Source organism: Cervus elaphus, chromosome 15 (genome assembly GCF_910594005.1).
Source record: "Cervus elaphus chromosome 15, mCerEla1.1, whole genome shotgun sequence".
Taxonomy (NCBI): Eukaryota; Metazoa; Chordata; class Mammalia; order Artiodactyla; family Cervidae; genus Cervus; species Cervus elaphus.
Window position 1 is genome coordinate 10,876,321 of NC_057829.1, and position 24,828 is coordinate 10,901,148.

Below are 24,828 nucleotides of genomic sequence, written 5' to 3' on the forward strand. Positions count from 1 at the left end.
TGCTGACATACTCTGTCCAAGGTATTTGTGGTCTTTATTGAAGGAAATACAAAGAATTGTAAGGTCCTGGGTTCTTCTACAGATATGAAGTGATTTTCAAGGTGTCAAGTGATTCTGCTAAGGTATTTAATGTATGTTGTATTATAGAATTAGAAAAAAAAAGTTAACCTACAGAGCTGTCCTTCTGAAATCTGAACGTACTCGTGTCTGCTCTCTGCTCATGGTGTCAGAGACAAGATTCAGACCCAAGTGACAAGCAGGGCTTTCCCTTGCTGTCTTCTGCCTTGAGCCTCATCACCCACTGTTTCCTAGATGTTCAGTTTGTTCTGACCTTAAAAAGAAAGCATTTTCTGAAAACTTTAGCATCCTTCGTGTCTGTCTTTGATATCTTTCCTTCTTATGCCTACTGCCCCTTTTTAGCTCACTGAATTCCTGTTTCTTCATCTAAATGCATATTAGACTTCACTCCCTCTTAGCTACATTCCCTGCGAGGCCTCCTTCCTGACTCCTTTGATGGCTCTGCTCTGGGACTCTACTTACCTTGCTCTTCCATAATTGTTGTATTATGTGTGTCTCATAGACAACGGTCCCCCTTAAAGCTAGAGCTCCTCCATTCTACTTGTCCCTCCAGTGTCTAACATAGTACCTGACATTTTGAGGCAGATCAGAACATGTTTGATGAACGAATAGGTATGTAGGGGTCCACACTGTCAAGAGTAGAGGTGGTTGTTGGGGAGCGGTAGAAATTCTGTTTCTATTCACCCCAAGTGACGAGGATTGAGCTTTGAACCAGTTTTCCTTTGCACAAATCCCAGTTACCCCACTTCTACCTGGGACACCTCTGCAATGTATTCTGTTCTCTGTGCCTTAATTTCCTCTTCTACAAAATGGGAATGATGAGTCTCATAAAATTTTGTGAGATTTAAATGCACAAATGTTTATAAAATGCCTAGGAGAGCCCCGGGCACATAGGAGGCTCTCAAGATGTTAGCTGTTGTTCAGCAGGTGGCGCAGTGGTAAAGAATCCGCCTGCCAGTGCAGGAGATGCAGAAGACGTGGGTTCGATCCCTGATCTGGGAAGACCCCTTAGAGTAGGAAATCGTAACCACTCTTGTATTCTTGCCTGGAAAATTTCATGGACAGGGGAGCCTGGCGGGCTATAGTCCATGGAATTTCATAGGGTTGTAGACGACTGAGTGACAGAGAGCTGAGCCGAGCAAACACCCCTAAGCCATTCCACCAGACTTGCTGTGAGCGCTGTTCTTCTTTGCAAGTTTAATTACTTTAGAGGCTGGTTGGGTGTCCTCCAGAAGGGTGTCTAGGAGGTGAGCAGTTTATCGAGGAATCATCAATGAAGAGAAACTATGATGAGATTGTTTTTCTTCCTTGCACTAATTGGGACAGCTCAGGAATATTTTGCTTTAGCATTATTGCAGGACCTTGCCACAACTCAAGTAATGAGAGAGAACATTCAGAAGATGTGAGGGAACCAAAGAGACTGTTTGTTTCCATTTTTTTCTGATCCCTTTCTCAGACATGCTGTTTAATACTTCTACTCTTGTTATTCACTAGTGACAGGTACTGTAACCTTCCCTCCAGTCACGTTATCAATTACTGCTGCAGACAGTCAATTACTGTTGGAACCAATTATCAATCAACCTTCAGTCAATTATCAATTCTGTTGAAAGTAACACAGCTGATGATGAGATCTACCTGATCTCTTGCCCCGTCCCCTCACATTTCTCATCTGTGCAGTGAAGGGCTTGGAAGAGATTGGTCATTTCCATTTTCAGTTCAGAAATATTGCATATTCAGTAATTCATTATCTTTTTCATTGTGAGGATTCCGGAGGTGCTTCTTTAGCTCTCTGTGTGACTCTCCTTTTCCATTATATGTTCTACTTTAAGGAGCTAGGGGTAAGTTATTTACCGGTTACCATATGTTCTGATATTTCCTTCTTGCTTGAAATTCTGTTTCAAACTTGAAATTGATTGCTCTTTATTTCTGTGCATAATCTTATCTATTTAAAAATCTGGGTTTCTTTTCCTGTAGGATTATGCATAGCATGTGTTGCCTTGTTGTAAATTTGGAATCTCATTGGCTTTCTCCAAAGCTGTAGAATGTTTTCAAATTTAGAGTTTGACAAATAGAGAATTTATCTGCTTCTGTAAAGAGCAGAATTCAAATTTTACAGCTATCTAGAGGTATCCTAACTTGACAATAATGTGGCCTGAGAATTTAACAGAACTTGAAAATCTGGATATTGTAGAAAATGAATTACATATTTTGTATTAACATTTACAGAATAAATTACCACAGTGTTAACTTATTAATAAGTGGTTTTGTATTCTAGGCTCTGAAAGTATATCGCCTACACAGTAAACATAATAAAGTTGCAAAGATGAGCAAGTTAACCTTTCAGCGAAAGCTTTCCTTAAATGTATCTTGACTTTCTTTGTGAGTTTTAGCCTTAATACAGTAATGTTTCTTTTTATGGGAAATAGATAATCCTGTACTTGAGAAATATGTTGGTGAACATATTATTTTTAATGACAATTTTTTTGTGATATGCTAGTGTTTAAAATAACTTACAAGAACTAACCAATACCACCCACATATAAGATTATACAAAAATGGAAGAATTTTGGCCAACTTATTGTAGATAATTGTTCAGCTAGAGTGGATGGCAGATTCTACCACTTGTAATGATTTAGAGGGTTGAAGCAATGTTTTAGAATATAAGTAACCTCAAAATTGGTGATATATAAAATATATTACTGCATTGAGTAAAATAGATTTGTTAACTAACTTCCATTTTTAAGGATTATTATATAGATTCTCTACAAAATTGCAAAGATTATTTTTTTCCTTTTCGCCTTTTATTTTTTAAAAAATATTTATTTTTGGTTGTACCATGCAGCCTGGGGGATCACAGTTCCAGGACTAGGGTTTGAACCTGGGCCCCCTGCAGTAGAAGCACAGAGTCCCAACCACTGGATCACCAGGGATGTCTCCCTTTAAATTTTTATTTTAATTTTAAAGTGAGAACCCGATTTAGAATCAGTCTCTCCTCCTCCTCCTCTTCTTCATGGCTTTTACTGTTTGTACTGCCTTCATTATACCTGAATCTATGATGAAAAATAGCTGGCTAAAGTAATAATGTTTAAGAATTAAGTTCTGGGGTGGGAGAGGAGAGGGTAGACAAATGCAGAGAGTAGCATGGAAACACATACACTACCACATGAAAATAGACAGCCAATGGGAACTTACCGTATGGCACAGGGAGCTCAGCCTGATGCTCTGCGACAACCTAGAGTGGGACGGGGTGGGAGGTAGGAGGGAGGTTTTAGAGGGAGGGGGCATGTGTGTGCCTGGGGCTGATTCATGTTGATGTACGGCAGAAACCAACACAATATTGTAGAGCAGTTATCCTCCAATTAAAAACATAAATAAACTTTTTAAAAAGAGTTACTTTTGGAAGACTCACAGACATAGAGAGTATATCTGGGGTTGCCAAGGGGGTCACGGTGGGAGTGATGGAGCGGGAGTTTGGGGTTAGCAGATGTCAGCTATTAAAAATAGGATGAAAAAAAAATAAAAATAAATAAAAAAATAAAAATAGGATGGATAAAACAAGAAGCCCTGCTATACAGCACAGGGAAATATATTCAATGTCCTGTGAAAAAAACATAAGGGAAAAGAACACAAAAACTGTGTGTGTGTGTGTGTATAACCGAGTCACTACAGAGCAGAAATTAACACAGCATTGTAAATCAGCTATACTTCAATTAAAAAAAAAAGTTTAGGAGAGAATGTGCAAGATGGCAGAGTAGAAGGACCCTGAATTCACCTTCTCTCACTGCGGCTTACCCTGCGGACATCGATGCTGGTGGAAGCTATCTGGGGAGTTTGTTCTACTATGTGGACACTGGTGCTGGCAAGAGCCATTTTGACACCAGTGTTGGGACACCTCTAGCCAAGCAACTCATTAGCGTGAAGACAGCCCCACCCATCAGCAGATAGGCTTCCTGAAGACCCCTTGAGCCCATCATCTGCCTCTGGACATCTCTGCCCACGAGCATGCACACACCAGCCATAAGAAAATGGCCATCTGTGAACTGGCCCTCCCAGTAGCAGGCCAACACAAGCTTCAAGAAAACTCAGGACCCACAGAAAAGTTTGTCAGGAACTGGCCTCACCCACCAGTGATCTGACACCTGCTTTAGGAACCCTGGGGCCTGGCAACCTGACCTCAAGATCTGGTTCTGCCCATCAGCACCAGTAGGCTGGAACTTGCCCTAGGACCTGACTTCACTTATCAGTGGGCAGGCAACATCCCCAGACCCTAAGTGCACCCACCAGCAAGCCAGCACACCCTGGAATCCCCTGTGATTCTGTAGTCAGCTGCCTGGTGACCCACTTCTGCCAACTACTGGCCAGCAGCCTTGGCCCAAGGCCCACCAGGTAACTAAACAGACCAAGAGCCAACCAAGTTTACTGGACCACTCACAACAGTCAGCCTGCCACAGGAGAAAGGCCCAGACAGACCTCTTAGGGAAAACCCCTAGAGCATATGGCTCTGGTGACCACGGGGAACTATGCTGCTGGGACGATGTCTCCTGCAAAAGCCTCCTTCTCCAAGGATGGGAAACATAACCAAGCTACCAGACTCAAAAATAAAAACAGCAAGTTAGGCAAAATGAGGTGACAAGGCAAAACCTCAGAAGAAGAACTGAGTGAAGTGGAGGTAGGTAACCTACTCCGGAAATGGTTCTGAGTAATGATTGTAAAGATAATCAAAGAACTTGAGAGAAGAATGGATGCACAGAGAGAGATGTTAGAAATTTTTAACAAAGAGTCAGAAAATACAAAGAACAACCAAAGAGATACGAAGAATACAAGAACTGAAATGAAAAATAAACCAGAATAAATCAAAAATAGAGCAAATAATACAAAGGAATGGATCAGCAAGCTGAAAGATGGACTAGTAGAAATTGCTGATCCTGAACAGAAAATAAGAAAGAAAAGAAATAAGGACAGTTCGAGACCTCTGGGACAACAAGAATCCTAATATTCTCATTGTAGTAGTCCCAGAAGGAGGAAAAGAGCAAGGGGCCCAGAACATTCTTGAAGTTATAATAGCAGAAAACATCCCTAACCTGGGAAAAGGAAACAGTTGCCAAGTCCAGGAAGTGTGGAATTCTACAGAGGACCAAGCCAAAGAGGAACACACCAGGACACTGTAATGAGAATGGCAAAAATAAAATTTAAAGAGAGAATATTAAAAGCAGCAAAGGGGAAAGTGAATCCTGAGAGAGCAGCCAAGTGGAGCAGAAGGAGGAGTTCACCTTTTCTCCCAAGGACACTAAAGTCAGAAAAATCTGTAGAACAACCATCACTGAAAAAGTTTGAAACCTACCAGAAAAGATCTCTATAACTTAAGACATAAAGAAGGAACCAAAACAAAACTGGTAGGAGGAGTGGAGTCATGATATAATCAAATCTGATACCTTCTGGGTGGGTGACCCACAAGCTGGAGAATAATTATATTACAGAGGTTCTTACAGAGGACAGTCCCCTCAGTGTCAGACCTGTGGGGGTCTGACACTGGGAATAAGGGCCCCCAGAGCATTTGGCTTTGAAGCCCAGTAGGACTTGATTGTACAGCTACACAGAATTGGGGAAAACAGAGATTTCACTCTTAAAGGATGCACACAAAATCTCACACACACCAGGGCCAAGGGCAAAAGCCACAATTTCATACGAGCCTGGGACCAACTAGTCTTGGCAAGTCTCCTGGGGAGGTGGTGGTTGCTGTGACTCACTTGGGGAAACAGACACTGGTGGTGGATATGTCAGGGAGCATTCATCTGTGTGAGCTCTTCTGGAGACTGACATCTTGGTACCAATACCTGGCCCTACCCAAAAGCCTGTAGGCACCAATGCTGGGACACTTCTGGCCAAATAACTAACCGAGAGGGAGGGACACAGCCCCATCCATTGACAGACATGCTGTTTAAAGACTTCCTATGCCCACAGCCACCTCTAGACACACCCTTAGACATGACCCTGCCCACCAGAGGATCAAGACCCAGCTCCACCCACCAATAGGCAGACACTAGCCCCTCCCACCACAAAGCCTGCACTAGCCTCTAGCCCAGCCTCACCCACTAGGGACCAGACACCAGAAGCAAGAAAACTGTACCCACAGCCTATGGATAGAATCTGCAAATGTAGGCCAGACACTACCCTGGAACAAGCTGGCCCTTGGCCCTTGGGTGACAAGAGAAGAATGGACTCCTGGGATGCACAGGGCATCTCCTAGAGAGGACCACTTCTCCAAGATCAAGAAATGTAACTGACCTATACATACATAAAATAGTAATTTAGACACAATGAGGTGACAGAGAAATAAGTTTCAGAGGAAGGAATAAGATAAAAGCCCAGAAGAACTCAGTGATGTGGAGATAGGCAATCTACATGAGAAAGAGTTCAGGGTAACTGTAAAGATGATCAAAGAATTCAGGACAAGAATGAATGTAGAATGAAATTAGAGGCTTAAAAACAAAAAAGAATTAGAAAATATAAAAGCAAGGAAAAAGCAATAGGTAACAATTAGGGAATTCCCATAAGGCTGACTTTTCAACAAAAGCTGCAGGCCAGAAGGGTGGGGTATGATATACGTAAAGTGATAAAGGGGAATAACCTCCAATCAAGAATACTCTACCTGGCAAGGTTCTGTTTCAAATATTTAATAGAGAGATTAAAAGCATCACAGACAAGAAAGAGCTGAAAGGGTTCAGCACTACCAAAATAGCTTTACAGCAAATGGTAAAGGAACTCATCTAAGTGAGAAAAGATTATGACTAGAAACACGAAAATTATGGAAGGAAAAAATGCATCAGTAAAGGCAAACATGTAGTAAAGGTAGGAAATCATCCCCTCAAAAAAACTAGTAGGAATATCAAGACAAAAGTAGTAAAGTCATCCATAACTACAGTGAGCAGTTATGTGAAACACAGAACAATTAGATGTAAAATATGACATGTGTCATATTTTGTCACATATGTGTCAAAAACAGTAATCATGAGCGTCATAGAGTACAAGTGCAGGGTTTTAAACATGTATTTGAAATTAAGAGATCAGTAATTGTATAACCATCATATATATATATATATATATATATAATTATATACTATATATGTATATATATACATAATGAGTGGTATATAAAAACCTCATGGTAACTACAATCTAAAATCTGTAATAGATAGGCACACACAAAAAAAGAAAAAGGAATCCAAACCTAACAGTAAACATAACCATCAAATATAAGAGAACAGAGCAAAATAAGAAAGGAACAAAAAAGAACTACAAAAACAACCTCACAATTTTAAAAAGGCAATAAGAACATACATGTCAGTAATTAGTTTCAATGTAAATGAGCTAAATGCTACAATTAAAAGACATAAAGTAGCTAAATGTAAAAACAGGCCTGTATGTAGGCTGCCAACAAGAGATTTGCTTCAATCTAAGGAGACACAAACTGAAAGTGAGAGAATGGAAGAATGTATTCCATGCAAATAGGTTGAAAAGGAAGCCAAGATAGCAATAGTTGTTTCAGGAAAAATAGACTTTACAATAAAGACTGGTAAAAGAGACAAGGATATTACATTATTATCAAGGAATAATCCAAGAAGAAGATATAAGAATTGTAAATATATATGCCCCCAATATAGGAGCATCTAAATACAAAAAGCAAATACTAACGGACATAAGGGAGAAGTCAGTAGTAACACAGTAATAAAGACAGTTCTAAGAGGGAAGTTTATAGTGATACAAGTTTACTTTGTCAAGCAAGAAAAATCTTAAATAAACAACCTACCCCTACACATAAAGGACCTAGAAAAAGAACAAACAAAACTCAGATTTAGTCAAAAGAAACAAACATAAAGATATGAGCAGAAATAAATGAAACAGAGAGTAGAAAAGGAATAGAAAAAGTCAATGAAACTAATAGCTGTTTCATTGAAAAGATAAAAAAATTGATAAACATTTTGCCAGATTCATCAAGGAAAAAAGAGAGACAGTCCAAATCAATAAAATCCAAAATAAAAGGAAAAGTTACAACTGACACCACAGAAATACAAAGGACCATAAGAGACTACTGAAAACAACTATACACCAATAAGATGAACAACCTATAAGAAATGGACAAGTTCTTAGCAAGGTACAATCTCTCAAGTTAGAACCAGGAAGAAATAGAAAGTAGAAAGAGACCAATGAATAATGAAATTGTGTCAATAACTTAAAAAAAAAAAAAAAAACAACTTCCAGGAAACAAAAGTCAAGATCAGATGTCTTCACAGGAGGATTTTACCAAAGATTCAGAGATGAGTTAACAAGAAACGTTCTGAAAATATTCCAGAAAACTTGCAGAGGAAGGAATGCTTCTGAACCCGTTCCATGAGGTCAACATAACCCTGATACAAAGATATAAAAAAATTATTACTGATGAGCATGGGTGCAAAAATCCTCAACAAAATATTAGGAAGCTGAATCCAACAATACATGAAAAGGATTTATAAAACATGATCAAGTGGGATTTCTTCCAGGGATTCAAGGATGGTTCAATACCCTCAAATCAATCCATGTGATAGGCCACATTAATAAACTGAAGAATAAAACTGTATGATTATCTCAATAGATGTAGAAAAAGGTTTTGACAAAGTTCAACATCCATATATGATACAAACACTCCAAAAGTGGCCATAAAGTGAACATACCTTAACATAATAAACACCTTATATGACAAACCCACAGCTAACATCATACTCAGTGATGAAAAGCTGAAAGCGTTTCCTGTAAGATCAGGAACAAGACAAGGATGCTCACTCTCACCATTTTTATTTAACGTACTGTTGGAAGTCCTAGCAACAGCAGTCAGACAAGATAAATAAAATGAATCCAGATTGGAAAGGGAGAAGTAAAACTCACTGTTTGCAGATGACATGATACCATACAGAGAAAATTCTAAAGATGCCACTGGAAAACTACTAGAACTCATTAATAAATTTGGTAAAACTGAAGTATGTAAAATTAATACACACAAATCTGTTGCATTTCTGTACATCTTAATGAACTATCAGAAAGAGAAATTAAGGAGATAATCCCACTTACCAAATTAAGAAGAAAAAAATGCCTAGGAATAAACCTACCTAAGGCTTCCCTGATAGCTCAGTTGGTAAAAAACAAAACAAAACAAAACAAAACAAACTTGCCTGCAATGCAGGAGACCCTGGTTCAATTCCTGGGTTGGGACGATCTGCTGGAGAAGGGATAGGCTACCCCACTCCAGTATTCTTGGGCTTCCCTTGTGTCTCAGCTGGTAAAGAATGTGCCTGCAGTGCAGGGGACCTAGGTTTGATCCCTGGGTTGGGAAGATCCCCTGGAGAAGGGAAAGGCTACCTACTCCAGTATTGTGGCCTGGAGAATTCCACAGACTGTATAGTCCATGGGGTTGCAAAGAGTTGGACATGACTGAGTGACTTGCACTTTCACTTTGTTTCAAGGAAATAAAAGTCCTACACTTGTAAAACCATAAGACATTGCTGAACAAAATTGAATATGGTACAAACAGATGGAAAGATGTACTGTGTTTATGAACTGGAAGAATTTACATTTTTCAAATGACCATACTACTCAAACCAATCCACAGTTCAATATAATTCCTATCAAAATGCTAAGGATGTTTCTCACAGAACTAGAACAAATAATATAAAAATCTGTATGGAAATGCAAAAGACTCCAAATAGCCAAAACAGTCTTGAGAAAACAAAACTAGAGGAATCAGGTTCCCTGACTTCAGACTATACTACAGAGTTACAATAATCAAAACCGGTATGGTACTGGCACAAAAACAAACACGGAGATGGATGGAAGAGTATGGAGGTCCAGAACTAAGTCTGAGGTTATATTGTCAAATTCGTCTACAACAAAGGCAAGAATATGCAGTAGAGGGGAGAAAAACAGTTTCTTAAGTAAGTGGTGCTGGGAAAACTGGGCAGCTTCCTGGAAAGGAATGAAATTAGAACATTATCCAGCATCTTACACAAAAACAAACTCAAAATGGTTAAAGACCTAAATATAAGATGAGAAACCATAAAAATCCTAAAGTAAAAATAGAACACTCTTTGACACAAATGATACCAGTACCTTTTTTGGATTTGTCTCCTAAATCAAAAGAGAAGAAAATATAAATAGATGGGACCTAATTAATCTTAAAAGCTTTTTTGGATGGCAAAGGAAACTATCAACAAAACAATAAGACAATCTATTGGGAGAAGATATTTACAAATTATATGAGTGATAAGGGGTTACTTTCCAAACTATATAAACAGCTCATACAATTCAACATCAAAAAAACCAAACACTCCAGTTTAAAAATAGGTAAATGACCTGAATTTTTTTTCTAAAGATGACCTACAGATGGCCAACAGGCACGTGAAAAGATATTCAACATCATAAGTCCTCAGAGAAATGAAAATCAAAACGACAATGAGATATCACCTCACAGCTTCAGAATGGCTATCATCAAAAAGAACACAAATAACAGAATATATATATGTCTATCTGAGATATGTATATCTGAGTCACTTTGCCGTACAGAAGAAATTAATGCAACATTGTAAATCAGCTATATTTCAGGAAAAGTTTAAAAATAATAATAACATAATAAAGTGTTAAAAAAAAAAAACATAATAACAAGGGAATGGCGAGAACGGCAAGAAAACAGACTCCACATACACTGTTGGTGGGAATGTTTCCTATGGAAAACAGTATGGAGGTTTCTCAAAAAACCAAAACTACCGTATGACCCAGCAGTTTCACTCCTGGATATTTATCTAAAAAACAACAAAAAAGAAAGCACTAATTTTTAAAGATACGTGCATCCAGTGTTCATAGCAGTATTATTTACAATTGCCAAAATATGGAAGCAACCTAAGTTTCCATCAAGAGATGAGTGCATAAAGAAGATGTGGTATATTTACTAAAAAGAAACGGACTCACATATACAGAGGACAGAGTAGTGATTATCAGTGGGGACAGGGATGTCAGGAGTCGCAAAATAGTTGTAGGAGAATAAGAGGTACAAAGTACTATGTATAAAATAAGCTGCAACGATATATAGTCCAACACAGGGAATATAGGCAATATTTTATAGTAATTGTAAATGGAATATAACTTTTTAGAAGTTGTAAATCACTGTGTTGTACACCTGAAACTTATATAATATTGTATATCAACTGTATCCCAATAAAAAAAATTTTTTAAATAATTGAGTTTTGGAAAACACTTCTAGAAACTACTACTTGCATGCCTTTTATCAAGTAGCCTTTTTATATATTCATTACATAAATAGGAAAATGAGAGCACTACTTACATACGAGGACAACTCAAAAAAGACTTATCTAAGTTTAATGGTCACTTTTAAGATTATTCTGGAACAATGAAAATAATCTCTATATTTTACTAACCCATAAGGCAAAAATAGTGAATATTTATAATTTTATTAGATTGGATTTTCTTGTGTTTGCTAGCATCATAATTGGAGAGTGAAGTTAACTATAAGGCCAAATAGGATATTATGAATTATTTTATTATAGTTATTTCTTTTACCATGGACTATTTAGAGAATATATGGCATGATTTCCCAACCTATGTATTGTAATTCTTTAGTCTTTTGTATAGACATTGGTGAAAAATAGTGACTTAGATTTCATATATATATATATATATATATATATATATATACATATATATACACACACATACACATATATACATACACACACGCAAGTAAATAGAAGTGCCTCCCACAGTTTTGCCTATTTAATAAATGCTTATATTTCTTTATCACTTAAAAGGTAAATTAATTTTCTTTTCAACTTTCTTTCACAGTAAGGGCTATTTGGTATTTTTTGATTATAGGGAAATAAGTACCTTGTGTAGGTGCTTCTCTTTAAAGTTACAAGTTCTATTCTGCTTTTAATAAGCATCATAATTGATGTTCAGCAAGTGAAATGTTATAGTAAAATATAGAATTTTTAGAGAAGAAGTAATGGGTTTAGGATTAAGACTGTTATCTTTATAACTTCCCTCAGTTCCGTTCAGTTCAATCGCTCAGTCATGTCTGAGTCTTTGCGACGGCATGAATCGCAGCACGCCAGGCCTCCCTGTCCATCACCAACTCCCGGAGTTTATCCAAACTCATTTCCATTGAGTCGGTGATGCCATCCAGCCATCTCATCCTCTGTCGTCCCCTTCTCCTCCTGCCCCCAATCCCTCCCAGCATCAGGGTCTTTTCCAATGAGTCAACCTTTTGCATGAGGTGGCCAAAGTATCGGAGTTTCAGCTTCAGCATCAGTCCTTCCAATGAACACCCAGCACTGATCTCCTTTAGGATGGACTGGTTGGATCTCCTTGCAGTCCAAGGGACTCTCAAGAGTCTTCTCCAACACCACAGTTCAAAAGCATCAATTCTTTGGCACTCAGCTTTCTTCACAGTCCAACTCTCACATCCATACATGACTACTGGAAAAACCATAGCCTTGACTAGGCAGACCTTTGTTGACAAAGTAATGTCTCTGCTTTTTAATATGCTATCTAGGGTGGTCATAACTTCCCTTCCAAGGAGTAAGCGTCTTTTAATTTCATGGCTGCAATCACCATCTGCAGTGATTTTGGAGCCCAAAAAAATAAAGTCTGACACTGTTTCCACTGTCTCCCCATCTATTTCCCATGAAGTGATGGGACCAGATGCCATGATCTTAGTTTTCTGAATGTTGAGCTTTAAGCTAACTTTTTCACTCTCCTCTTTCACTTTCATCAAGAGGCTTTTTAGTTCCTCTTCACTTTCTGCCATAAGGGTGGTGTCATCTGTATGTCTGAGGTTATTGATATTTCTCCCGGCAATCTTGATTCCAGCTTGTGCTTCCTCCAGCCCAGCGTTTCTCATGATGTACTCTGCATATAAGTTAAATAAGCAGGGTGACAATATACAGCCCTGACATAATCCTTTTCCTATTTAGAACCAGTCTGTTGTTCCATGTCCAGTTGTAACTGTTGCTTCCTGACCTGCATACAGGTTTCTCAAGAGGCAGGTCAGGTGGCCTGGTATTCCCATCTCTTTCAGAATTTTCCACAGTTTATTCTGATCCACACAGTCAAAGGCTTTGGCATAGTCAATAAAGCAGAAATAAATGTTTTTCTGGAACTCTCTTGCTTTTTTGATGATCAAGTGGATGTTGGCAGTTTGATCTCTGGTTCCTCTGCCTTTTCTAAAACCAGCTTGAACATCTGGAAGTTTACGGTTCACGTATTGCTGAGACCTGGCTTGGAGAATTTTGAGCATTACTTTACTAACGTGTGAGATCAGTGCAATTGTGTGGTAGTTTGAGCATTCTTTGGCATTGCCTTTCTTTGGGATCAGAATGAAAACTGACCTTTTCCAGTCCTGTGGCCACTGCTGTTTTCCAAATTTGCTGGCATATTGAATGCAGCACTTTCACAGCATCATCTTTCAGGATTTGAAACAGCTCAACTGGAATTCCATCACCTCCACTAGCTTTGTTCGTAGTGATGCTTTCTAAGGCCCACTTGACTTCACATTCCAGGATGTCTGGCTCTAGGTGAGTGATCACACCATTGTGATTATCTGGGTCATGAAGATCTTTTTTGTACAGTTCTTCTGTGTATTCTTGCCACCTCTTCTTAATATCTTCTGCTTCTGTTAGGTCCATACCATTTCTGTCCTTTATTGAGCCCATTATTGCATGAGATGTTCCCTTGGTATCTCTATTTTTCTTGAAGAGATCTCTAGTCTTTCCCATTCTGTTGTTTTCCTCTAGTTCTTTGCATTGATCACTGTGGAAGGCTTTCTTACCTCTCCTGGCTATTCTTTGGAACTCTGCATTCAAATGGGAATATCTTTCCTTTTCTCCTTTGCTTTCCACTTCTCTTCATTTCACAGCTATTTGTAAGGCCTCCTCAGACAGCCATTTTGCCTTTTTGCATTTCTTTTCCATGGGGATGGTCTTGATCCCTGTCTCCTGTACAATATCACGAACCTCTGTCCATAGTTCATCAGGCGTTCTGTCTATCAGATCTAGTCCCTTAAATCTATTTCTCCCTTCCACTGTATAGTCATAAGTGATTTATGTCATACCTGAATGGTCTAGTGGTTTTCCCTACTTTCTCAATTTAAGTCTGAATTTGGCAATAAGGAGTTCATGATCTAAGCCACAGTCAGCTCCCAGTCTTATTTTTGCTGACTGTATAGAGCTTCTCCATCTTTGGCTGCAAAGAATATAATCAATCTGATTTCGGTGTTGACCATCAGGTGATGCCCATGTGTAGAGTCTTCTCTTGTGTTGTTGGAAGAGGGTGTTTGCTATGACCAGTGCATTCTCTTGGCAAAACTCTATTAGCCTTTGCCCTGCTTCATTCTGTACTCCAAGGCCAAATTTGCCTGTTACTCCAGGTGTTTCTTGACTTCCTACTTTTCCATTCCAGTCCCCTATAATGAAAACGACATCTTTATTGGGTGATAGTTCTATAAGGTCTTGTAGATCTTCATAGAACCGTTCAACTTCAGCTTCTTCAGCGTTACTGGTTGGGGCATAGGCTTGGATTACCGTGATATTGAATGGTTTGCCTTGGAAATGAACAAAGATCATTCTGTCGTTTTTGAGATTGCATCCAAGTACTGCATTTCAGACTCTTTTGTTGACCATGATGGCTACTCCCATTTCTTCTAAGGGATTCCTGCCCACAGTAGTAGATATAATGGTCATCTGAGTTAAGTTCACCCTTCAGTTCGCTGATTCCTAGAATGTCTTCTTGGAATTCACTCTTGCCATCTCCTGTTTGATCACTTCCAATTTGCCTTGATTCGTGGACCTAACATTCCCGGTTCCTGTGCAATATTGCTCTTTACAGCATCGGACCTTGCTTCTATCACCAGTCACATCCACAACTGGGTATTGTTTTTGCTTTGGCTCCACCCCTTCATTCTTTCTGGAGTTATTTCTCCACTGATCTCCAGTAGCATAATGGGCACCTACCGACCTGGGGAGTTCCTCTTTCAGTATCCTATCATTTTGCCTTTTCACACTGTTCATGGGGTTCTCAAGGCAAGAATACTGAAGTGGTTTGCCATTTCCTTCTCCAATACCTTCCCTACCCCCATGCAAAAAGAAACTACCTGTGAAGATTTTAAATAAATATTCGCATAGCACCAACAATGCTTCATTTTTTGTAAATACCCATTTCTGTCTTGTCTGTCTGCAGCTTTTCCACTGTGAATGGGTTATATGTTTGTTTTGAATTTAAAAAAAAATAGCAAAGTAAGTTATTTTTTATTTTGTGGAGACTTTTTTTGGATTTAGCATTTGGCAAGCAGGACAGGAGTTTAGTTTCATGCTTTGCATCATCTTTGTATCACCTGTCAATTGGTTGGTTAAGAGCAGGCCTGGCCCCCACGTGGGGAAGGTAGTAACATGTCCATGCCATGGATGGTGGCCCTTGTTGTGGGATTGAGTGAAAAGCCCTGGACGCTCTGGAGAAGCAGTTCTGGGCCCTCTCATCCCCGAATCGATGGGGGACAGGTGAGCCTGTGTGATCAGGTGTCTGACCTGCACTTCACTCAGTTGGGGTCTGCCCCCTCTTCTTCCTTCTCCTGTTCCTGCTTTCCTCATTTTTCTCTGCCCACTCCTCTGCCTCCTTTTTTGTTCCTACTCATCTGATATTGGCAGTCAGTTTACCGAGAGGGCTTTCCCCTTTTCTCTACTCAAAGTCCTTTTCCCTGAAAGGTTGATGGCATGCTTTGGGAGTGGAAGATACCGTGTAGGGTTGAGGGTGACCCACACATGGGCGCAGTTGCTCTTGGCCATTGTGATAAATTGTGGCAACCAAAGGTATCCCTTTCTGAAATGCCTTAATAAAATATTTGAATTGTAGTAAGTGTGAAAGTGCTGCACTCAATATGCCAGCAAATTTGGAAAACTCAGCAGTGGCCACAGGACTGGAAAAGGTCAGTTTTCATTCTGATCCCAAAGAAAGGCAATGCCAAAGAATGCTCAAGTTACCACACAATTGCACTGATCTCACACACTAGTAAAGTAATGCTCAAAATTCTCCAAGCCAGGCTTCAGCAATATGTGAACCGTGAACTTCCAGATGTTCAAGCTGGTTTTAGAAAAGGCAGAGGAACCAGAGGAACCAAATTGCCAACATCCACTTGATCATCGAAAAAGCAAGAGAGTTCCAGAAAAACATCTATTTCTGCTTTATTGACTACGTGGATCACATAGATCACAGCCTTTGACTGTGTGGATCAGAATAAACAGTGGAAAATTCTGAAAGAGATGGGAATACCAGACCACCTGACCTGCCTCTTGAGAAACCTGTATGCAGGTCAGGAAGCAACAGTTACAACTGGACATGGAACAACAGACTGGTTCTAAATAGGAAAAGGATTATGTCAGGGCTGTATATTGTCACCCTGCTTATTTAACTTATATGCAGAGTACATCATGAGAAACGCTGGGCTGGAAGAAGCACAAGCTGGAATCAAGATTGCTGGGAGAAATATCAATAACCTCAGACATACAGATGACACCACCCTTATGGCAGAAAGTGAAGAGGAACTAAAAAGCCTCTTGATGAAAGTGAAAGAGGAGAGTGAAAAAGTTAGCTTAAAGCTCAACATTCAGAAAACTAAGATCATGGCATCTGGTCCCATCACTTCATGGGAAATAGATGGGGAGACAGTGGAAACAGTGTCAGACTTTATTTTTTTGGGCTCCAAAATCACTGCAGATGGTGATTGCAGCCATGAAATTAAAAGACGCTTACTCCTTGGAAGGGAAGTTATGACCACCCTAGATAGCATATTAAAAAGCAGAGACATTACTTTGTCAACAAAGGTCTGCCTAGTCAAGGCTATGGTTTTTCCAGTAGTCATGTATGGATGTGAGAGTTGGACTGTGAAGAAAGCTGAGTGCCAAAGAATTGATGCTTTTGAACTGTGGTGTTGGAGAAGACTCTTGAGAGTCCCTTGGACTGCAAGGAGATCCAACCAGTCCATCCTAAAGGAGATCAGTGCTGGGTGTTCATTGGAAGGACTGATGCTGAAGCTGAAACTCCGATACTTTGGCCACCTCATGCAAAAGGTTGACTCATTGGAAAAGACCCTGATGCTGGGAGGATTAGGGGCAGGAGGAGAAGGGGACGACAGAGGATGAGATGGCTGGATGGCATCACCGACTCAATGGAAATGAGTTTGGATAAACTCCGGGAGTTGGTGATGGACAGGGAGGCCTGGCGTGCTGCGATTCATGGGGTCGCAGAGTCAGACACAACTTAGTGACTGAACTGACTGAACTGAAGTGTGATATAAGTTCTATACATGCACATAAGACATGCCTGTACATGCTTGTGTGGATGTTGCAAATATTTCTCATGATTTTACTGGGGACTGTTATAGAGATTGCTTTTTAAAAGTTGCAATTAACTTTAAATCTTAGGATTTAAAATATCTTAAGGAAATGTCTTCATATAGCAGATGTTCCTGGGCAAGAAGGAGAGTAGTCTATGGTGAAATTAAGTGGGTCTGTCACTCAGTCTTGGCTTCCCTTTTCACCGAGGTCTGCTGATCTTCCACAATTTCATTTGAAGATTTATTAGAGAAGGGCCTTAGGACCTCATGGTCATGTATGTAATCCACTTTGAAATCCAAGGGCAGCGAAGAAGGGACACATAGTAGAACTAATACTGTGTTTCCATGGAGCGAGCTTTTAGAAGTAACAAACGAATACATTTTGCTGAGTTTGGTAGGTCTAGTTTTTGACGTTTGGAGTATCCCTGATTTTCTGTTTAACTGCGATGTCTGTGTTGCCCCCCAGGAAGTGTGCGACATGAAGTCTGAGGGTCAGGCCACTGTCATCCAACGGCTGGAGCAGACCATTGAGGATCTGAAGACCAAGATAGCTGAGCTGGAGAAGCAATACCCCACCCTAGACACGGGTCTGGAAGCCCTCAGGTTGGGCGAAAAGGATGTTGGATATGAAAGGATAGTACAGGCCAAGTCCATCCAGACGTCCCCGATGGAAGAGGGTGGTGTGCTGGCACTTCCTCCTGGGGGGGCCGCACCAGTGGGCCCCCCACCCTTGACCGCACATGGAGAATCAGCGGGGCTGCCCTTGCCGTCGGGACCTCAGACCAAGTTCTGCTCAGAAATCTCTTTGGTCGTGTCTCCAAGGCGAATATCAGTTCAGCTTGATGCACAGCCATCCCTCCAGCCTCCACCGCCTGCATCCCTCCCCTGGTCTGACAGTCAAGGACAGGCCAGGTCCCAGCCTTCCCATCCTCCTCTTCACACTGGGTTAGAAACCAGCCACGAGCACTCTGCTTTCCCCTCCTCTGGAAACGGCTATGACATCCCCACTGCACCACCTCTGCCTCCAGAGACCTCCTCTCTGATGCCTGGCCTGGGCATGGAGGCTTCCCTAGCACCCCTGACCCCCGGTGCACCTGGGCCTGGACTGCCCAGCCCAGCAGGCCTCTCACCTCCTCCTTCTCTAGGTCCAGAGATGCTGCCACCCCCTCCTCCACCTTTGCCTGGAGTGGGAATTCCTCCCGCCCCCCCTCTTCCCGGGATGGGAATTCCTCCCGCCCCGCCTCTTCCCACCATGGGAATACCACCTCCCCCACATCTTCCTGGGGTAGGAATTCCTCCCGCCCCTCCTCTTCCCGGGGTGGGAATCCCTCCTCCCCCTCCTCTTCCAGGGGTGGGGATTCCTCCTCCCCCTCCTCTTCCAGGGGTGGGGATCCCTCCCGCCCCCCCTCTTCCTGGGGTGGGGATCCCTCCCGCCCCACCTCTTCCTGGGGTGGGGATCCCTCCTCCCCCTCCTCCCCCTCCTCTTCCCGGGGTGGGAATTCCCCCCGCCCCCCCTCTTCCCGGGGTGGGGATCCCTCCTCCCCCTCCTCCCCCTCCTCTTCCCGGGGTGGGAATTCCCCCCGCCCCCCCTCTTCCCGGGGTGGGGATCCCTCCCGCCCCCCCTCTTCCCGGGTTGGGGATCCCTCCCACCCCACCTCTTCCCGGGGTGGGGATCCCTCCTCCCCCTCCTCTTCCAGGGGTGGGGATTCCTCCTCCCCCTCCTCTTCCAGGGGTGGGGATCCCTCCTGCCCCCCCTCTTCCTGGGGTGGGGATCCCTCCCGCCCCACCTCTTCCCGGGGTGGGGATCCCTCCTCCCCCTCCTCTTCCAGGGATGGGGATTCCTCCTCCCCCTCCTCTTCCAGGGGTGGGGATCCCTCCTCCCCCTCCTCTTCCAGGGATGGGGATTCCTCCTCCCCCTCCTCTTCCAGGGGTGGGGATCCCTCCTCCCCCTCCTCTTCCAGGGGTGGGAATACCCCCCACCGCCCCTCCTCCCCCACCTCTTCCCAGTGAAGGAATACCTCCTGCCCCACCTCCTCCTCCTCCTCCTCCGGGTGTAGGGATTCCACCTCCTCTAACCCCTCCGCCCCCACCCCCTCCTGGATCAGGCCTTCCTCTCCCACGACAAGTTGGGAGTAGCACTTTACCAACACCTCAGGTGTGTGGCTTTCTTCCTCCTCCGTTGCCTCTTGGCTTGTTTGGATTTGGGATGAACCAGGAAAAAGGGAGTAGGAAGCAGCCAGTAGAGCCTTGTCGGCCGATGAAGCCTCTATATTGGACAAGAATTCAGCTGCACAGTAGAAGGTAACACCAGCCGGGCTTGTCTTTGCCTAATCTGTCAACATGAGAGAAGTGGGTTCCTCTCTGTACCACTCCAAAGCTAGCCTGTAGGTTTTTACATCAATATTTAGTGGAGCAATTTTAGACTTTTCCCCAGAAGTATCCAAGTGATAAATCATGTGTATCAATGTACACATTTCTGTCGATAATGTTTTTTAATTAATTTATTTCTTTTTTAATTGGAAGATAATTGCTTTACAGAATTTTGTTGTTTTCTGTCAAACCTCAACATATTTAGTTTTTAATCGACCTTTTAAGGATGGAGGATAGATCTCTCTTGGCCTATGTGAGCTGTTGCCTTGTTGCAAAGCCTCACTGTGACAAATAGCTTATAAAAGTAAATCAAATCATTAAACAGACAAACCCTTGAGGATGTATTCTGCATCCTTTTGAAGGCATGGTCTTGTTTTACTATTCAGAAAAATGATACACAAAAATCCACATGTGTGGATTTCACCCTGTGTGTGAAATGATTTAGGTCTGACCATTTCATGGTACTTCTATAGATGATTTGCAACGCTGAGAGGTCATAAAATCACAGACTTACATGACTTTTATGAAAGACACGATATCTATAAAAGAATGCCTCCCAGCAGGTTTGCTGCTGGTGTATTACTTACCCACGGATGGTCCAGAACCTGGTTCCCTGAGCCCTGGGATGGTGCCAGAGAAAACATGCCCTTTAAATTTCCCCTGGATATTCTTATCCCAAGTTCTCATGACTTTGAATTTGTAGCTGTGTGTGATGTGGCACAGATTTAGAAATAGAATATTTACTAGACTCATCGTCATTTCTTATATTAATTTTCTCTTCTCTGAATCATAGTGGAGGGTCTATTTTGACTGCTTCTAACTTTGCTGTTCATTCTCTGAGTACTTTGCCAGGTCACTTCCAATTGCATCATTTCCAGCTGTGCTCCAAACTCATTTTTTCCATATACATTATATGAAGTTCTTTATTTTGTTGTTTTGCTTTTTTAAATGGACCTTCATTTTTAGGTGGTACTACCTATCTCTGTGGTCACTGAGGAGTCAGATGACATGAGTGCTGGACAGTGGTAGGGAGACAGAAATGCCACTCTGTAGGCAGAAAATGATTTCTTTTTAACCCACAAAACTTATGGGTCAGGTTGGAATGTGAGATATCAGACATTTCTTGCTTGGAGAGCCATACTGAAAAGGGTTCTTAACATGTTTTATACAATGACTTGATGACTGAGAATTCCTGGAAATGCCCAGAAAGAATTCCTTTCTAGGCAAAGATTCTCCTGTATTGATGCCGTTTCTCATCATGTTGGTTGAGTAAACAAGCGCTGATCTTACAGAAAAGAGCATCTCCCCCACCCCCAACCTCCCTTCATCCTCTCCTTGCCCCTCTGGTGCCTCTGTCCTCCTGTCCCTGCAGTCCAGTTTGACGGCTCTCTCATGGGTTTTTGCTTAACTTTAGAGACTCCAGTGCTTCACTTATTTGGGAAAAAATTGAAGAGCCATCCATAGATTGTCATGAATTTGAGGAATTGTTTTCTAAGTCTACTGTCAAGGAAAGGAAGAAACCCATTTCTGATACCATCACAAAGACCAAGGCTAAGCAAGTGAGTATTCATGTGTTTTCTGAAATAGGATAGTATTTTGGGCATAAGTGTGAACTTTCATTGGAGAAAAACGTTGACACCACTTTCAGGGCTGTGTCCCCTCCACAGTTTGTAAGTGGATAACAGGTGTTAGCATTTTAGAACATGCGGTTAAGTAAGATTTTCCCAGATAGAACAGCAAATAATCATCTCCACGAAGTGATCATGTTCTGACTAATTGATTTGTAGCCCCATGATCCATATTTCCAAGATTTTAGCAATTGCTTGTTTTTATAATTAGTTGTCTAGAAACAAACTGGAAATTAAGCAAGAAATCCAGTCCTTAGTAACCAATCATGTGTTTGGTATTTTGTGCCTATTCTAACACCTGAGTGGATGCCCTGTAGAACTTAAGTAAATAACCACCTTGAACTTGACACAGAGAAGAGACTCTTGTATCCAGTTCCAGCTTCTCCATTCTGTGTTAGATCCTTCGATGAATCCTGTGACACTTGAGTCCTAGAGAGAAAGAAAAGTGCATTTGGAAGAAAACATTTTCATACAGTATTTTCCCACTGGTCCACACAGTGGCCTTGATCATGAAATATTTTTGTATGTCTCTCAAGGCAGCCATTGAGGAAAGTGTAGTAAAGCCCAGAACAGTGAGCTCAGAAGGAAGGCACTGCTGGTGGTATGCATCGTTCACCCTGAAGAGGGGTGGTAGCAGCTCTGTCTTTTTGGGTGAAAGAAAGAGTGAGAATTGAGGTCTGAAGCCTCAGGACTCTCCTGGCACAGCCTCCCCAGATGAGTGAAAACTGAGGGTGATATGGTCCTGTGAACTTTTGCTCTGACCTGAAAGCTGTAGCTAGACATTTGACCCAGAGTTGTTTTCATCCGTATTCACTTCAGACTCACCCCACACGTCTCTATTGCTCTGAGAGGGATGCAAACTCAAATGTGACACAGTGAATTTTTCAGAACCATTTATTGTGACACAGCTGGTTGCTGGTGACTTTATATCAGAAACAATGGTAAACCTGCACCTTGTAGGCACTGAATGAACACTTGTTCTGCAAATAAACCAGGCGACTGGAGGAGGAGGACTTTATACATACCCATGACTATTCCTGATAATGATTAAAGCCAGAAAATCACTTATCTCACAATAATCAATTTGGTCAAGGTGGCTTTGTCATGGAATAAAGGTGAATGGAGAACCACATTTTTTCTGAGGGGTGATATGGTCTATATCTATTTACCTCTATTCCACAGCATCTTTGTACATAGGATGCATAGACTGAGTCATCATGTCTCTTCTCGTGGATGGTACTGGTGATGGGAAAGCTGTTTAGGTGAGGAATATGGGCAGGGCAGCATAGATGCCATGGAGGGCTGGGCTTCAGGGCCATTACCTATCAAGCGGACAGGAATGACACGGGACATCTATGTTATGGGATGAAATTCTTGCCCTCCCTGCCTCCCATCGCTGCCTTTTCTTTGTTAAGTGAACGTAGATAAGCAAGCTGTCTCATAATGCCTGAAAGTATAGGATTTTATGATTGCTTTGACATCATGTTCAGTTTTTAAGCCTCCTGAAATGAGACTATATCCAAATCATGAAGACAGCAACCTCAGCTAGTTGTCGTGAGATGCCTCCTTGCATGCAAGCTGCACATCTGAGTGGAGCATCATCTCAACACAGTTACCTCACCCTGTCATGAGCCTGTTCCGTAAACCATGGGGACAGACCTTTGCCAGGATTATCATTTGTACCCATTGGTGGTGATGCAGCTGTTGACCTTCAGCTTAAAGACAGTTTGTGGACCCGTCTTCATCCTGACTCCCAATGAGCTTGTCAACATCTTCTTGGCCAGGGTCTAGTTCTCAGCCCTGCTTTTCAGATTTGTTTTTGGAAGGAAAAGTATTTTTTTTTCTGATGTGTTGGTGAGAGACCAATCTACTACAAACGATTATATGGCTGAAGAAAGCTAGTTTTATTTAACTGTGTTGTGTTTGGAAGAAAAATCTATCCATTCCATCTACTTTAAAATTTCCATCTAATTTAAAATTTTGTGTAAGGAAAACATATTTTCTGGATGCAGGCAACGTGGGGTCAAGAGTGCCAGCCCTCTGAGGAGCTGAAAATCTCCATATAAATGAGTCAGTCCTTTGTACTTGGGGTCCCTCTCTATGGTTCCATGTCTATGGATGCAACCACCCTAAGCTTGTGCAGCACTGCAATATTTGCTATTGAAAAAAATCTGGATGTATGTAGACATGCACAGTTCAAACTGTTAACATGTGGTCCCCCTTACCATATGCAAACATTTATTTCCAATGAAATTAATAACCATTAATGTTGTGATGTGGTTTTATGAAGGTGTTTCAAGCTACTCTTCTCATATGTGATGGAAGCTAAGAATTCCGGTTTTCTTTAAATACTTCAAAATAGCTAAAATATTTTTTGTGATCTGTTGTCCTCTTGAGACTAAGAGTGTGGCTGAATGTTCTGGCCTCTAATAACTCTCAGAAAACACGTCTTCGGTGTGGTAACGGAGGTTCCTCGGCTGGACACCTTGCTGTGTGGCATGATGAGAAGGAGGATGCTCTGTGGGTGCCCAGTGGCAGCAGTATGGAGTGTCTGTATTTCTCAATCCTTTCTCCCCCAAGTAACTCAAGACAGAGCCTTTCACTTTTTCTCCTGGCACCTGTGCTTAAGTTCTGTGCTAATGTCTTAGCTCACCCATCTTCACTGTGGTTATGAAAGCATAAGGAGATTTGCTGAGAGGGTACCGGGAGTTTATCAGACTGTTCTTTCACCTAGTTCTCCTTTATCAAATGAGTGTGATGCGTCCAGGTCAGAATTAAACATCACTCTGCTGATTTGGCACAATAGCAGCCCCATCTCCCAAGGAGTGAAGAGGAAGATGGAAAAACCAGTGTCGCCTGAGGCCCCTATTTGACACATTGCACACACACAAACCTGTCCATTTTTAAGGTTTTTAAGAAACCCTCTGGAGTGAGTACATGTGACCCATGTCCTGCCACTCACAGGCAAGCTCAGTGACTGTTAATGTTGAGTGATCCTAAGCCACTTCAAGATCTTCATGTCCAATTAAAGATTAAGTTTAACTGAGCGTATGAGCAGGAAAGTGAGAGGATGTACACTGGAATAATTTTGACAGAATTCCCTCAGAAAGAAGTTTCTAGTTAATCCAGTGTCAAATGAGTTCCTGAGAAAATATATTTTGGGAAACACAGTAGCAGCAGCAGCTTCAGCAGTAGTGATAGTAACAGTGGAAACATGACAGCCGGGGAGCCTGCCGGCGTGTGGGCTCGGTTCACCCTCTGTTGCCACTGTCTCTGCAGCCTCACATCAGCTCAGTCCACCCTTGTGTATGGGCTCCGTGGTTGTGGGGT

General features: G+C 41.7%; 1 protein-coding gene across 3 annotated transcripts in view; it reads left to right on the forward strand.

The window, feature by feature from the left end:
- The window catches only part of FMN2 (formin 2), a 336,826-nt gene that overhangs the window by 135,741 nt on the left and 176,257 nt on the right, over window positions 1-24,828 (forward strand). For 2 of the 3 annotated variants that reach the window (XM_043926779.1, XM_043926780.1), the window contains 2 exons: window positions 17,967-19,801; window positions 21,285-21,429. The exons of the other annotated variant lie outside the window; for it this stretch is intronic. In XM_043926779.1, coding sequence (XP_043782714.1) covers window positions 17,967-19,801; window positions 21,285-21,429 — 1,980 coding nt within the window. The remainder of the gene's footprint in view (window positions 1-17,966; window positions 19,802-21,284; window positions 21,430-24,828) is intronic. 3 annotated transcript variants of the gene reach the window in all.